The sequence below is a fragment of the Chaetodon trifascialis genome, chromosome 2 (genome assembly GCF_039877785.1).
Source record: "Chaetodon trifascialis isolate fChaTrf1 chromosome 2, fChaTrf1.hap1, whole genome shotgun sequence".
Lineage (NCBI taxonomy): Eukaryota > Metazoa > Chordata > Actinopteri > Chaetodontiformes > Chaetodontidae > Chaetodon > Chaetodon trifascialis.
The window spans coordinates 18,874,138-18,891,373 of NC_092057.1; the positions used below are offsets into that span (position 1 = coordinate 18,874,138).

Below are 17,236 nucleotides of genomic sequence, written 5' to 3' on the forward strand. Positions count from 1 at the left end.
TAGATTCATGCAACAATTGCCAAAAGTGTTGTCTTGGCCTCCCACTGAGGCTTTTAAAGTCAGGTGATGCGTTAATTGGTCCTACAGGGGGCGGTTTAAGGCCACCGTGATTGACACCTATTAAAGACAAGCTACTTCCTTGTGTCCTGTGGAACAAGTGAAGTTTTATGCTCTTTGCCAGCGACAGTGGGAGGACTTCCCGAACTGTGCACCGACTTATCTGTCGCGTTAAATGCTACAAACAAATCCAGGTTAATGAATTCATGTCTGAGGGGCGGGCACTAGGCAGGATCCTCCACATAGAAAGTTGTTCACCGTGGCCCCACAGAGGGAGGAGGAGGGAGGAAGAGCGGTGGTGAGAGAGTCAAAGACCGTACGATCCAGCGCTGAGAGCCATCGACGAGGAAGTGTAATTGAAGCTGCGATGTGGAGAGAGGGAAGCAACTCATCTGCGTAGTTCCTGAAGAGAGCGTCACCCATCACAGCGCACGGACCGCCGGCCACATCGTTCTGGGAATTGCCGGGATGTCAAGGGAGTAATATCAGTAATCATGTGCCTTACTGGCACCGAGTCGGTGCCACCTCAGCGGTAAGCGGAGTGAAGCAAAGAGGAGGAGGAGGAGGAGGAGAGGAGGAGAAGGAGGGGTAGACAGCCTGGCAGACAGGTGCGACTCCACAGCCTGTTTCATTTTCTCGCGGTCCTATTAGAGCCATGGATACCCGCAAGGAAAACAAGGTAAGAAAACCCATGAAACCCAAAACGACCAAGCGAAAGGAGAAGAAATACAAAGCCGGCAGGTTTGTCAGGAGGAAATCGCTGCGATCTTTTGGGAATTTCATGGGAAGGATCCTTAAAACTTTGGGCACTTTGGCGCACTTTGGCGACGCGGAGCCGCCGGACGCGGAGGACGACGACGGCGGCTTCGGGCAAAGCGCGTCTGGGGGTTTCAAAGACGACTGTCCGCAGGTCTCCAGGGAAGGAACCGCGAAGAAGATCTCCACGGTGTCCTCCTCTCACGGCTCGGTGAAAGACAGACTGTCGTGGTGTTATGGCGACAAGACCCCCGGGGTGCTGGGACTGAAGAACCACGGCAACACCTGTTTCATGAACGCCGTGGTTCAGTGCCTCAGCAACACGGACCTGCTGGCCGAGTACCTCGGGCTGGAGCAGTACAAGTCGGACGTGTGTCACGGGAGGCTGAACGGGGAGGTGAGGGGCGAGGAGCGGCAGAGCGCCCGCGGAGAGGTGACCGAGCAGCTGGCGTCGCTGGTTCGAGCCCTGTGGACGCTGGAGTACACCCCGCAGCTGTCTGTGGAGTTCAAGGTGAGGACAGAGATCTGCCAGCCTGTTGTTGTTGGTGTCACCGCTTTCTTTACACAGTTTCAGCGTGTTTTTATTGGGGAATTCATGTTTTGCACTTTATTCAGCAAGGTGGGTAATAGTAAGGCTGAGTGTCCCATCTGAACACAGCCTGCATGGGCCCCAGAGCACCAGAGGGCCCTGAAACCCCCAAGTTAAACCCTGTGTCAATTGCTTTGAGATCATTGGATTAACTGCACAGTTGTTTCTACCACAGAACAATAAAACCAAAATCAGGGAGCCTTAAGGCATTTTAAATCAAATCACCACAAGCTAATTGACACGCAGCCGACCTGCAGCCAGGTAGCGTCTCAGAGCAAGAGTACTGCTGGGTTTCTGGCTCCAAATATAATTAAGCTGCATTGACTTGTCTGCTGTGTCTGCTGCTCTCAGTGGGTACTTAGAGAAGACAGGGTGCATGCATGTTGCATAAAAGACGGGCGAATAGGGGCTCAACAAGAAATTTGTGCCCATGTGGGATCCTCCAACAGATAAACATGATCATTTCAGTCTGGATTCACTTTTGGATCTTTATATTCTTCTCATAGTGTCTCCAGTAAGAGTTGGTACCAGGTATTGTAAAATGCAACCACACACACTTAATGTAGGGTTTATCCTGCATGCCTTTACAATGTATAACAGCCAATCAACAGCTTTTTTAGATCTTGGTACAAGCATGCCGCATGTTTTTTGGCTCACAGATGCTAAATTTTCTCTTTAGGAATCAAAATTTGGAACAAGGACAAGACATTTTTCAATTCTCGATAGTATCAAAGCAGTCGGTCTGTGCCACAAAAGTGTTGAAGTTCTGAACCCAGCCCTGAACAGGTTGTGTTTCGGTGTGTCAGGAGGTGAACATCCACTAGTAATGTTCACCTAGTGGATGCAGTGATAACACACCACCTCACCGCTTTGCCTCACAGTTTCGACATTTTATTAGTGTTTGTTGAGCTAGCGGTAGTTTCGTGGTTACTGATTACATGACCTCGGTAGTGTCTCCGCTTGACTCACCTGCTGCAACAATCCAGCCCTTCAGGTGGTTTGTCTGCATTCCCTGACTGTCATGTGGAGCGCGGGGGAGTCGAGCATTCCTGTCGTTTTCGCATCAACTGTTAAATGCATGCGATAGCAGCGTACAGACTGCGTAACTCAACAAGTGGTAGTGCACTTGCACACAGAAGGCTTGCTGTTGCAGTCACTCAGGGCTGCAGGGCCCCCCCAGCCTCCCCTCTGGGCTCACCGGATGAGTCAACCAGTAGACTTACCTAGTAGTAGCTACTGTGTTGCATCAACAGCCTGGGGCAAGTTATAGGGGATGGGGGGTATGCAACATGTGCACAAAAGCACACACACAACCAAACACACAGGCGCGGGGAGACAGCGTGAGTGGGGTATCATTCATAATGGGAAAAGTTCATTTTCATGACAGTGACTTTGGATGCAGCTTTCTTCCCCACAACCACAAGGTAGTAATAAGGAGTAACTCAGTAAGACAGGGAGAGTGCTGTTCAGTTCAAAGCTGTAAGGGACGGGTAGTGGTTAGCACAGAAGAGGAGCCGAATGCTGTTTTGATCTGAAAAGCACAAGGAGTCATGGTGTTGTGGATCATTAATGCTGAGCACCTTGCATGCACGTAAGATTTAAAGAGCAGATTTGAAACTCTCTTCACGTGCAGCTTCGCTAACATGAGTCCCTGCAGACTTTTTAAATAATGAAAAGCTTGTGATGAGTAGAAAAACATCAAGGAACACAAGGTCTTGGAGGGCATTCGGGTAAAGATTAAAGGCCTTGGATGTAGAAATCTGAATTTATACTCCTTAAAATTACCTCTTTTGAAATGGCTCCTGGTTCTAGTGTGCACCACGCAATCACAGCGACTCCTCTTGATTTCAGGACGCAGTACCAAATATATGAAGAACATGCTGCATGGCTCCAGGTCTGTTATCTCACTGATACCATGCATGAACTCTGGGACAAACCAGCGTGTCTCACTAGCTGTTTCCATCAAAGCTGTTTTAGATCCTGAAGTTTTGCATTAGAAAAGGTTGGTGGAAATGACAAAAATTAAAAAAAATAAATAAATCAGAAAATTCAGCTTTTACACTCCGAATCAGCTCTGACTAAGTGACGATTTAGCTCATATGACTGATCAGTTGTTTCCGCTCCAGTAGTGGAAGGAAAGAAGCTGTTTCTGCTGTCAGTGTCATCCCAGGTAGTCCACACACACACACACACACACACACACACACACACACACACACACAGAAATATCTTGAGAAGCTCTCGTGGATGAGCAAGGTGACTTCTTCTTTGAGCTTTATTGGTGGTTGCCAAACAACTGGTTTTGCTTCTTCTACTCTGTTTAATGCAGCCGTGTGTGACGAATCCTAATTGCGCCTAATTTGCCTTTTCTTTGTTAGTTTTTTTTTCTGACATCTCAAAACTTTGCTTCAAATTCACTTGACACTGAGACGAAAACATGGCTATTCAGGCCCTTTCCATTTAACGGAGTTGAAAATGGTGCCTGATATCAGCGACTGTAAATACCAGCAGCTGGAAGGATGTACTGAATATTCCAGCTGGAACTTAATGTCTGAACATGCCGTCCTGTGTCTAAATAGAGGCATTCACTCTTTCCTCCATTTTGCTCTAATACCTCTCATCATAGTTGGCTGCAATAAAAAAAAACAAAACAGCGTCCTTCGCTCCCCTTTTCTCTCATCGACGCAGTGATTTGTGTCTGTCTGCTCATCCCAGGGTGAAGCATGAGAGAGGATGTTTACTGTAGCAAGTGCATTCATCCTGAGAAAGGAGGATGCCCCCCTGCTGAGAAGCCTCCAATGGTGTGCACTCAGAGGGAGAGAGAAAGAAAAAGTGGGAGGGAGAGACATTGCTGGTAAACAAAACTATCGTTACCTCCTGTGATCCTCACAAGATCCCCCCCCAGTCTGTAATTGGAGGAAGGGACAGACAAACCTGACAACTGATCGCTATTACCAAATCGAGAAGCGCTGGCTGGCAGGGAGGCGGAGGGTACTTTTTCTAACGTCTTCTGCTTTTAGATTGATATTTGGAGCGAGTAGAAGTCACAAGCCTGTGACTGTGTCTCAACTGAAGATGCCACAATGACCTCTTGACCTCTGAATTTAGATGTCGAGGTGCGCCCTCTGGAAAAGTTTGACTTGGAGCTGGAGAGCATGTTTTGTTCTACTTTTTTTGCAGTCCGTTGTGCTGCGCTGTACGCAGGCATTCAAAATAATTCATATCCACTGTGAGTATTCCTCGCAGCAGAGTGGAGTTAGACTTATGACGGCACAACGGCGGAGATTTGGCGATACCGTTTCCACCGCAGCAGCTAGAAGAACTTGTTACTAAAAGGGGGGGCGACTTCTGCTGTGTGGACAAGGCAACCTGACATTTCGTGGTTATTTTAAACCATGTCTTTATTGAATTTTCAGAACAATGACTGCATGGTGATATGAACTGTTACCAAGGTATAAAATGACAGAAGGTTTTGGCTATATCTCCTCTCTTACCAGAGAGTATAAATGATGAGCATAGTCACTGTTTGATTCCGATACGGGGGTGTTCACTGTGCCTTCTGTGGGCTTTCATGCACGCTGCTGTCCTTAGGTGGTCCCACACACGACCGCCTCACCAACCTTCATCGGATTTTCCCTTCCAGCACAGCAGAGACCTGCAACTTGCCGCTCATCTCAGCTGTAAAGTTGCTCACCCGCACCTGAAATGCGTAACCAAATGCAGCAATGCTTATAAATGACTACATCAACCTGATGGAGGTGCTGTCTTTAAAGGTCACGATTTCCAACTTTGCCCGAACGGCTTCGCTACACATTTGATGTTGATGAAATCTGGAGGGATGAAGTGTCCTTTTATCGGCTGGACCAGAAGTTGTCTACATTAATTTAACTTGATGACAGAGTGTGGCTCTTTCTCTTCTACTGCGTTACACTCCTGACCTGAAGGACTTAACAACACTGTAACTACTTTTAGAAGTCGCAGCGAGGAGGCCGGATTCATCTTTTTTTACGCTCGATGGGAGCTGCAGCTCTGTGAGGCCAGCGGAGCTGAGGCGGGAGGATGAAGCCGGGTGTTTTAAGTAGTCTTGTTTGTTCTGGGAGTGCAGGCAGTGTGTGGCAGTGAGGCGGGCCGGAGAGACAGATGTTTTGTTTGTCTTTTCTTGTCTCTGCTCTTTGTCAAGGACCACTCTCGTTCTCGTTGTTGACGCTGACGATGTACACAACGCTTGTAGAGAGACGTGCATCATGGAGGGGAGATGCACCACCTGGACTCGCACAGTGAGACTGCCATCCATTTCAGTTTGAGTGTGGCAGGTTTTTTTTTTTGCAGCGAAGCAGATGGGGCCTTTTTTTGGGAGGGGGTAGATTTTTGCACAAGATTGATTTCCAGTTTTTAAGCACACAATAGATAATAATATTCAGTGTATATTTGGTCTCAGACATGCAGAGGAATTTACGTCTCAGCTGTTGAGGAAGTGATAACGCTTCAAACACTTGGTCTCACACTCATACAACACAAGCCAGACCACTTATAAGTACTGTTACAGAGCCGCCATATGCTGTCTGGAAGCAGCATGCATTCCCACGACTCAGTGAGCCGCACTCCATTATCCCTCCACCGCTGTGACAAAAGGCAATAAAGAAACACAAGGAGAAGTGGGTCTGTGCTGTATCTGTGTAAGCATTACAATATGAGGCCATTTTCCACCAGGTTTATTATACCTCCCATGATTTATGTACCGGGACTCAAGGAGACGGTGTATGAAGCCGTGGGAATAAATCAATCTTTATATTTTGGGGTGTGATGCTGCGATCACCGAATCATGGGCGACAGTCCGGGATGGCTTTCCTTCTTCATCTCAGTGACGGGAAGCACATGGAAATGGCGTATAAGCTCTCCATAGCGTGACAGACACAGCTTCCTACACCCTCAATTCTGCACACAGTAGCGTATTTACAGCTTCAACTGTGAGCATCAATTTCTCCGTTTCAGCAAAGCCCAGGGGGATCTTCCCCCTCTGGGCTGTAAACCATTCGGAGGCGATTATTTCCATCGCATCTCATCCAGTCTTATTGCTTACTGATCACGTGTAAATCCCAAGCCGGGGACATTTGCAGACAGGCGGGCTTTGTTCAGTCTTTGTTTTCTGAGCTTCTCGGCATAGCAGAGGAAATATAGGTGCAATCCCAAAACTCAGCATTTAGATTTGTCTCCATAAATACCCGCCTGGGTTTCTGTTATTCTGCAGGTGAATCCAGTGTGGCCCAGGATGACACAGGAAGTAGAATTCTGAATTAGTCTAGACTTGGAAGGATGGCAGGAGGAGGAGGAGGAGGAGGAGGAGGAGGAGGAGGAGGAGGAGGAGGCAGGGACATTCCTACAAGAGGCTCATCTGTGTGTGTGCATCTATGTGGACATAATTTACTCATGTTGTGGGGACATAAGTCTGTTTGTGCAGTCACATCGTGGAGAGTCGTCATCCTTTAGGGGACAAAACACAAGTCCTCGCAATGTAAATCATTACATTTTAGACTGAAGACTGAGGTTAAGGTAAGGGTGAGACAAGCAGTGGACTCCAGTGTGTGTGTGTGTGTGTGTGTGTGTGTGTGTGTGTGTGTGTGTGTGTGTGTGTGTGTGTGTGTGTGTGTGTGTGTGTGTGTGTGTGTGTGTGTGTGTGTGTGTGTGTGTGTGTGTGTGTGTGTGTGTGTGTGTGTGTGTGTGTGTGTGTGTGTGTGTGTGTTTACCAGGGGTAGCTGGGCTGACTGGAGCTCAGCTGGGACTGATTAGTGGAGGGAATGGGTCTTACACGGCAGAGGGGAAAGAAAAAGAAAGTTAATAGAAAGAGAGCAAGAAGGAGGACAGCCAGGTTGTCTGTTAGTGTGTGTGAGAGACAGGAAGAGGATAGATGAAACACAGCGTGAGAGGACAGAGAGTGGAATAAGTGGAGGCTGTAAGTGATGACTGTCCTGCGTCCGGCCTGTTCTGACAGCAGAGGTGAGCCGGCAACACCGGGCTGCTGAAAAATGAGACCGCAAATGGAGCAGCCAGTAATGACAGATTCTGTTCGGCCTCATTCCAGCCACACCTGTGGGGGGACGGGAAGTGTGTGGAAATGGAGCACGTGCAGCTCCTCTTAAGGTTATGCCCCGTCACAATCTGTCAGTATCATTCTCTGTCTGTCGTCGAGGAATCCATTCAGGCTTGTTTGGCAGGCCGGGCAAGGACGAGGCGAGGAGGCATACACGCTTTTTTAGGAAGAGAGGAAGAGGATTATTTGCTTGATGTATGTTTATCATAAATTTCTGGCCTGCCAGCACTCTGATCTGTCATTGTTTACAGAGTAGGAGGATGGATGTGGGGAGGGCATGAAGGGTAATGGTGCGAGGTGAAGCAAAGGTAGCATGACAGGATGCTACAACAGACATCTGGGGATGTTGCCAGAGTGCAGCCCTGCCTCGGTACTGCTGGGAGGTCGTGACCCCCGCTGTGGGGACTGCACAGGTTTATGGCTGTCTTTTGTCATTTTCTTATCTTTCTTTCTTTGTTTGTAGGACAGCTGGTAGTCTTCGATTCATTTGTTTTGTTCTCTTTATTGAGCAGAAAATCAAATCTAAAGACATTGCTTGCCCCATGAACAGTCCTTGTGCTCAGGACCAGTGTTGGGAGTCAGGCATTTCAAAGGGAAGAAACAAACACGAAGGACAGTGAACGGGACACATGGACATGGTTTAGTTATGAAACGTCTGACACGGACTACAAAACCGCTTCTTTACAACAATGCAGCAGACCCACAACACCGTTAACGTCTTTCACCGCCTACAAAAGAATCGTGTCCAGACAGTTTGGAGAGAGTGTACTGCTGCTGATGTGCCAGACTCAGACCTTGGGTCATTTTGTTTGCAGTTACAGCTGAAAAGTGTTTTCATTTGTATACTTCACACATTAATATTTCATATTTTTGTGCGTGATATGTAACATCATCAGGATATGATATTTTGGTCATGAAGTGGACATTTAGAAGTTACTTATCGTAGTAATGCATTGCTTTTGGGTGGAAGTAATCAGTTATTTAGTTATCCTTTAATGAGGTAACTGGTAATAATTTTGACTAATTATTATTTATCAGTAACTAGTGCAACACTTGTGGGACTAGATCTTTGATTGGGCCCGAATATAGGCTTCTGTTTTAATATGACCTGAAACCAAACCCAGGTAAAGTCCCCAGAACCACATCTTTCTAACATAATTTGGCCTTTTGATGGAGTGTTTCACTTGAGTAATCGGGTATTAACAGTAATTTTCTCACATTTTCCAACGTGAAAACAAGTAAATGGCCCTAAATTGTGGAAAAATAGAGGCTCCACAGCTTTGTTTCCTATGCTCTGATTTAATGAACAGATGAACAAAATCAATAAATGAAATGAAGCTCGCTTCAAACCCTTATGAGCGAAGAGAAACTCCGCCTCATCGGGTCAGGCCCAATCAGCTGTGGGTTGAGAATGAGATCCGTGTTCTCCAGACTGATCAATACAAAAACCACTGTGCTCCCTCAAGTTGACCCCTACACCCACCTTCATCCTCTCCTTGACTGGCTCTCGAGTGTTTGCTCAACAAACACGTAAGATCCCCCCAGAGCTGTGCTCAGGTCAGCTTTGAACACTGCGAGTGTTTGCAGAGACTCGACATTTCGACTAACCTGCAATTTCTTTTCTTTTGTCTCTGCGTGCTTCCTCAACCCCTCATTGATTTTTTTTTAATCTTCCTTTCATTTCTGCCTTTACAAGAATTAAATTAAAAAGGACTCGATGCTCGGGAATGCGACGTCGCCAAGTGTTTAAGTGACTTTGAGAGGCACATTTCACCAGAGACGCTGTGAGAAACAGCGCCGTGTAAACAGATATCAGAGAGACGAGCACGCGCGCGCAAACAGGAAGAGGCGAGGACAGAAGAAAAGTCATCTGCTCAAACTTCATGTTGTCAGGTTCATGGCAACCTTGGAAAGTGCCCTTCGTTCTCTTTGCCTTGGCGTTTTCGCCCTTCCTGTTTTGTTGCTAGCCTCCGCTCTCTCACTTTTCATCTCTGGGACATCCACAACTAAGCCGTCCTTTTTGATAAGGACAGAAAAACACCGGCAGGTCTGCTGAAACTCCGCCAGCATCCACTCCTCTGCTCCCTTTACTCCACTGCTCCCTCTCTCCATCTGCCCCTCATCCCTCCATCCCCTGTCAGCGCTCCCTCATAGTGATGAAGCTCATTAGCGGCCTGTCTCCGTCAGGTTGGTGGGGGGAGTGGGGGCTCCCTCCTGTGTTTATATTTAGGTACTGGGATAGCGCAGGTATGGTGTGGTGATTGTTAATGAGGTGTGGAGCAGAGCCTGCAGCCTGTCAGTCACACACAGACGAGGAAGTGGCCACCCAGTTTAGTGTTAATGCGTGTCGTTAGTTTTGTGTGTCATTCTCTCCGTCTGGCTCACACCTCCTTCCTCATAATCGAATTAGACAGTCTGGCTGTTTTGCTTTGTTTTTTTTCTTTTCTAGTAACAGCAGTCAGGTTTTGGATATCCTCTGTGTGAGTCATCGTTTGGTTTACAGGGCATGAATGCGTTTGAAGAGCAGTTTCTTAAAATATGTCTGAGCACCACAAATGGAGTGCTGACATGCCCGACTTTGTTCACTGATGCTGTTGTGCTGCCAAAAATAGCGATTTGAGCACATTATTCAAACGACCACAGCGGGGCTAAACGGCATGCAATAAAAAAAACAAACAAACAAGCGTGTTCACGTACATCTGGAGAATATGTTTTTAGGCTGGAGCATCTCTGCAGCACCACAATGCTTCATTTACGCTTTGTCGCGAGACATTCCTGCAGTTTGGATATTGCACTCGGCCATGTTGTGATTTTAATAACATTTCAATTAATTGTTCAGCCAGAAACCACAGAAGGACGAGAATAGGATGACGTAAATCCACATGTTCAGGTGAGAACTAAAGCTCGAGCATCAGTGATATCAGTGGAGTGATGTGCTTTAGTCTGATGTGCGTCAGGCTGCTGTCCTGCGTGTTTTCACAAGTGAACCTGCTGAAAAGAGGAATGTTCTGACCTCAGAATTTAATATAAATGAGATGATTGTGGCTCTGTGTAATTCTATCATTCATTCGAGTCCTGACATTGTGGTTTCGACAACACACAGATGTTTTGTTTCTCTCTCGCTTTCTCTGAATACACATGCACACGCAAAGCATGTTATAGTTCACTCGAAACAAGTGATTCAGCTCCACCAATGGGGAGAAAGGAAAGAGCAAAGCAAATAAACCTGCAACCAAAGATCGTATCTCAGAATTGAGCTGCAACAATTAGTTAATTCAGAATTGATCGGCAGAAAATGAACTATTTTGCTAATCATTTTTCAAGCAAATATGTCAAACTTCTGCTGAGCTCTTGATGGTTTTCTGCATATCTTAGGTCTGAAGCAAAGTGAGCAATTTCTGAAGGTGTCACCTTGAACTGTGGGACATGATAACAGGCATTTTTCACTATGTTCTGACATTTTAAAAACCGAATGAAAAAGCATTTAACTGAGAAAATAACAGTTAGTTGCAGCCCTGTCTGAGAATACAGCGTGCAACGTTGTTGGAAAGTGTTTTTGGGAAAGCCTGATTTGTGGGGTCCACTGCGATGAAGTGCGCTCTGCCTCTTCATCAGTCAACATTTGACTTCTCAGACACCTTGAAAAGTTCCTGGTTATTCCAGAGTGCAACGTCCAAAGAGAATTGTGAATGACTTTATTCCATGATCTTATCATAGCCAAATCATGCCTGACAGATGTTCTTCAGTGAGTCTGCATTAAGTGATGAGAAGAGAGAGAAACGTCCCTGCCTCTTCCCATCCCTCTAATGTGCTCCGAGCTGAACCAACTCTCGCTTCCGAACGACGAGTTCCTGCGTTCCATGTGATCATCACGGCCTCATTTTGTCAGGAAGGATGTCAGCATTTAATGGCTTTGAAATCACCCGAAGTGACAGCTTAATTATGATGTCTCTCCTCTCCCCAGAGCATAGTGGCCAAGTACGGCTCGCAGTTTCGGGGGAACTCGCAGCATGATGCCCTCGAGTTCCTCCTCTGGCTTTTGGACCGAGTTCATGAAGATGCTAATTCAAGCCTCAACAACAACAGCAACAGCAGTGGCGGCAGCAGCAAGACCAAAGCCAACTCCAAGGTGAGTCCACGTCGTACTCCGGCAGCCGCAGGCTCTGCAACAGTGAGCTGCTCTTGTCACTGCTGCAGCCTCGACGTGGCTTCAGATGCTTAATGTGATTAGTGATTAAGCTCAGGGATAACTTACAATGCTGAGTCCTGTCACACGCATCCTTTCCTCTTTCTGTCTCACACACAGACACACTGTTTGTTTTAATTATCTTTCACCTTGATTTCATCCCAAGCATCCAGGTTACCTCAAACATTTGATTTTCATGTCAAATATACAGCATAAGAATGAGTTGATAAGAGCTGCGAAAAGCTTCAGCCAGTTTGTTTGAAATTTTCTTTGTCTTGTCTCCAGATTCTGATTTGTGTCCGTCTTTTCACAATCAGCATAACATCTTTTCCCCATTGGTCCACTCAGGCTGTAGATCAGAGTTTTACTGGCTCCTTGTATATTTTCCCAGGCCTGGCAGCCAAAAATGAAAACAACTCTTTCTTTTTTTTTTCTACAATTTGATCATTTCTGGTAACATTTTAGCAAATATGGATGGAACAGCAAGAGAAAGAACATAAGGGCAGTTGTTTGCGAGACATCTGGGCCTGCAAATGCAACATAACACAAATTACAATCACTCACTTTCTCTCTTTGTCTCTGTCTCTGACACACACACACACACACACACACACACACACACACACACACACACACACACACACACACACACACACACTAAAAGGAAATTTCAATCATTCTCTTACACTATTAGGTAAATATTTACATTTTAAACAAATCAAAGAGGACAGCACGTTGAAAAGATGTCATCATTAGTATTATTATTGTTACTAATGTGGCTATGCTGTTGATTTTTTTTATTACCCGTCCTTGCCAGGCGGCATCTTAAAAAGTGAGTCAGGCCAAAAATTTGGCAAGGATGAGAACAATAATTCAAATGCACCCTTCCAGGCGCTCTGTGTGTTTAGAAAGTGGCTCACAACGCCATCATCTGATGCCAGTCACAGCCCATGAAGTCGTTTGTTTAGACTGCTGTCCGTGTTGTTTGAATAAAACTGAACACTATGAAATATCATGACTTATTTTGTCTCTGCTTGGGAGATTAGTGCGAGAATCAACCGCCTGCCAAGAAGCACTCGACATTAGACAGTCAGCTGTGGTAAAAGTTGACGTTAGCTCGCGTTCGTTCAGTGAGCAGCTGAAACAGAAAAGTCTGCGGGGCACAGACCCATTGGAACGTGGGTTATAAGTCTATCTGTCTATTGTGTTGATCTAACATTAGCAACAGTAGATGTGTTTCCTTGCTAAAACAAACTCTTATTCTAAAAAACAGTGTTTAAGTACCTCAGTGAAGTGTCTCATATTCAGGCCAGACTGCTGTATGAGATCACACCCTCGATAACAGTCATGTTTTGGGTATAAAGACTATGATGTATCCCCTCCGCGCTTTTACGCAAGCCGTCTTTTCTTAAGCAGACCAGTTATCAGCCAGCCCTGCATAAACTGTACAGCTTACGATGGACCCTGCTGTGCCTCAGAATAATGCCTCAAGCTCACTATGGCAGACCTCATCATCGGTCCATCAAACGTCCTCCTGTGAGGTAATTACAGCAGCACAACATTGTTCCATTCCAGTCAACGAAATCACCTCAGGCGCGCCCCCTGAAGAGGAGAAGCAGTAACCCCTGGTTCTGTGAAGGGTCGGCGTGCAGCCCTGAGCGCCGTCGTGGTTCTTCCGTCGGCAGTTCAGGTGAAACCCATCGAGCCTTGGTCTGACATGAACCTTTGTGTGCAGTGGCTTTTTTTCTGTGAGCTGTTGAAGTGGCAGGCATTCGTTCCCTGTCTGTCTGTCTGTCTGTCTGTCTGTCTGTCTGTCTGTCTGTCTGTCTGTCTGTCTGTCTGTCTGTCTGTCTGTCTGTCTTTCTTTGTCTCAGTCTCTGATGTGGGACGTTCACCTTGAAGCCTTGTACTTGGAGAGGAGCCAGGACTGGATGTGACGCGCTCAGTGGGAATGAAGGGCAGACGCATTATAACTGAGATTATAGCTTTTTCTCCTGACTAGAGTTTGACGGTGACACTTGCTAAGCGTTATGATTTCTTGGACTTTTCAATTAGTCTGTGGCTGTTAAACTTCCATTATAATACACTATGTAATTGATTTGAATGAATTAGGATATTAAACAGTGGATAAGAAGACCCGCTGCGATCGGCACCCTCTGTGACGAACCCCTAGTGTTTCATTATATTTGCTCAGTATCATCCTGTTTCTTCCAGTCGGCGTGGAGTATGGCGGCAGTGCTGGTGGTTGACCTCCAGTACTGTTAGTGAATGATTACTGTGATGAGCTGAACTGTCGCCGCGCTGCCACCCAATGCCCGGCTCCCCCTCTCTGACAGCAGCGCTAATAGAGGCAGCCTTTATGCCACATAAACAGCTTAGGGCTGAGGCTCTCATTAGGCTGCAAGTGAATCGTGGTATCATAAAGCCGGCTTTCCTCCGCTGTTGCTATGAGGCAGAGAAGAAGAAAATCACTGCTTTTTGCACACCAGGAGGGAACATGTCTGATTTTCTAAAATGAAATGCTCCTCCGCCTTCCCGTAAATTGATTTCATTCATGTAGCGCAGCGTGCTCATGCTTATGCTGCTGATGTAATGTGAAAACCTTGGAACTCTGGAGATTGCATGCCGCTCTGTGGGGTTACAAAAGTCGGTGAGCTCACCTGTGTACCAAACGTTTTCGGAAACGGCTGGATAAAAAGCATAAGCACACATAAACTAATATGTATTTGAACTGGCCGGTCTGTTGCATGTTTTGATGCCGTCACTGCAAATGTGCACGCAGCGGGTTGAAATCGGGTAGCATTCATTTCTCAAACCGACCACATCTCCAGCTGTAATGAATCTGTCTTTATCTTATCTCCGCCTTTGTGCGACTGTGAACATTAAGTTTTATTGCATCAAAACACGAACGGAAACAAAAAATCCCAGATATTGACTTCATGACGCTCATCTCCCTGCATTGCCTGATACAGTATATCTGTGGTAAACTCAATAAAGGTATTATACCCCTCTCATAGAGCAGATGTGCACGTGCACTTAATCAAGACTGTAGATCCTTCCACAGAACCTACACAAGTCAAATGATTATAGGAGTCTTGTAGCAGGGCGGGAGGTCAGACAGACAGACAGACAGACAGACAGACAGACAGTAAGCTGGAGTGTTGGCTGAGTTGAGCAGTTAGTGCAGGAGGAGGCATTAAAGTGACTTTGATTGCTCTGTCTGTGACTGGAGCCTGGGACACAGCCAACTAGGATGATGCAGGTCACGCTGAGCTGACAGAAACTAAGCAGTGCCAACATTGTCCCCGTCAATTCCACAGACGTTTGGCGAATAGCACCTTGGCCTGCAGTTCATCCTCACTCCTCTCCTGATCCGCCCACAGACGTCAGATGCATTTAAGTGTCCGCTGAACTGAGTAGAAATGTTGTGTCGTTTATTCCGCAGCCGCCTTTTTACATGCGAGTGAATCTGTAGTTCACTTCTTCAGTTTGTTCAGTAGATCAGTTTCCTGTTTGGTTAAGTTTAAGCAACATGTCTGTCAAACACTCAGTCTTCTAACTGAGGTGAGCACCTTGGGAGAACAGCTCTTTATGATGTAGTAACCACATTTCTATCCTTTCAACCTGTGCATTACCCACCTCTGTGTCACATTTTTGAAATCCTCTTGATGTTGCGCCTTTGTTTTTGGCTTCAATCATGAACCATTTTCTGCAGATGTATTGAAATTCTCAGGGAATAAGTGCAATGAGTTCTTCTTAAAACATTTTAGGTACTCCTGGTTGGTTGGTCTGCTCAAGGCTTTGCATTGATTGTCAGGAAAACAAAGATGTGCATCTTGACTTCCATGCTACATGATCAGGAAGCTATAAATTGTCCCACATGAGTGTGAGTGTAAACGTGAGTATCTGGAGCACACCTGCTGTAAGCAGTGTGACCAGTCCAGCAGCTTCGCCCAAGTAGCATTACATAACACAAGACTGCGAACACACACAGAGGCAGCTCAGTAATGTTAATCCTCCCTCCAATGGGACCTCGCTAAACTCGCTCGGTTTCCCTCTCGCCTCGCTGGCACCACATCAGCAGCATTCCTTAGCGGCTAACAGAAGAGCACAGTGAAATCACAGCTTTGTCCGCAGTAATCATCCTTCTTTTCTGAATGTGATAATACTTATTCAGATATATAAGACAACATCCTGGTTTTGTTTAGCAAGCCAGCACACCCTTTTCCTTTACAGCGGTGCACTTTCACCCCTCCCTAAAAGCCCAGTCTCAGCCAGGCTGCGGCATGTCTAGTTCAGCTTGCTGTGGTAACTGCTGGGATTTTGACGCATGTCTGTCCATACTGTTAAAATACTGGAGCAGCCAAACACATTTCAGCCATCCCTTCTTACATTTTGTAGACTAAATAAAAACAGCAACATAGAAACACATCATATATGAAATGAGTCTTTATATTGTATGTTATACAGGCATGACATTTTTTATGTTTTTCAGTTGAATTGTATTCAAAGTTTAAGGAAATCTATCAAAAATAAGTGTTTTTTAAAGCTCAATAAATGCATATTTCCAAAGTCAATAAGTAATTCTGTTAAATAGGCTAATTGTGACCTCAGTATTTTGCCATCCTTGAGCAGACCCACCCAGTGTTGCAGTGCAGACCAAAGCTGCCGCTGTCGATGAGCCATGGCAGATTATCTGATATAAAGGTCAGAATCACACTCTCAACCGGTGCTTTACAATCTCCCCTCTGACTTCAGCAGTTCTCAAAATATGAGCAAGATTGAACTATCCTGATGTCTGATGAGGGAAATGAGGCATAAAACACTCAGTGTTCATGGAGTGAGCACCTGGAGCACAGTTACATTTTGCCTCAGGCCCTCCATGAGTGGGATTTAGAGTGAGGGTGTTTCCAAAGCCCATCCATCTTACCCTATGGACAGTAGTGGGGCACGAGGCTTGCCAGTGCAACACCGGTGCCAAAGCATTATGTATGCATTATTCCATTTTAAATGCCAATAGTGTTCGGCCTTTCTGCCCCAGGAGAGTTGACTGTGGAGGGAGGGAGAGAAAAATCCCTTGGCCCCCGAGCCAGCTGCGTAGACTTTGAAATCGGGTCAGTGGATGCGGCAAAGCGAGCAAACCCCCCTTATCACCGACAGGGACAGAAAAAGTGAGTTTGATAGCTCTCCATGTGATTCTGGCTCGTGTTCTCCGGAGGGGTGGAGAGCAAATGTTGATGAATGAGATGAATCAGTTGACAGGTAGGGTGATGGGGGGAGGCTGATGGGTCCTTGATCTGGTGTCTTCCGCTTCTGTGTCAGTCATCAGGGCGCTCACACTCTGATATCACATGCTCCTCTGTGCTTTCAGTCAGAAACATCACTGTGTTTTATCTGAAAATAAAGTTGGAGTTTGTGGTTCTGCTTCTTCTAACAAAACCTATGAAAGAATTAAGAGAAGATTGTTGGCGGGTCGTCCCTTTTAGTGAGTTGTAATGACACAACATAAAGCTGAAGAAGCCTGAAAATAAAGTCTCAAGTAAGTCATTGCTGATGCAGA

At 46.1% G+C, this 17,236-nt stretch overlaps 1 protein-coding gene across 1 annotated transcript in view; it reads left to right on the forward strand.

The window, feature by feature from the left end:
- Positions 1-375: 375 nt before the first annotated feature.
- usp43a (ubiquitin specific peptidase 43a) overlaps positions 376-17,236 on the forward strand; it is a 109,069-nt gene continuing 92,208 nt past the window's right edge. Inside the window, exons 1-2 of the mRNA XM_070983226.1 lie at positions 376-1,324; positions 11,455-11,619. Coding sequence (XP_070839327.1) covers positions 713-1,324; positions 11,455-11,619 — 777 coding nt within the window. The 5' untranslated portion in view covers positions 376-712. The remainder of the gene's footprint in view (positions 1,325-11,454; positions 11,620-17,236) is intronic.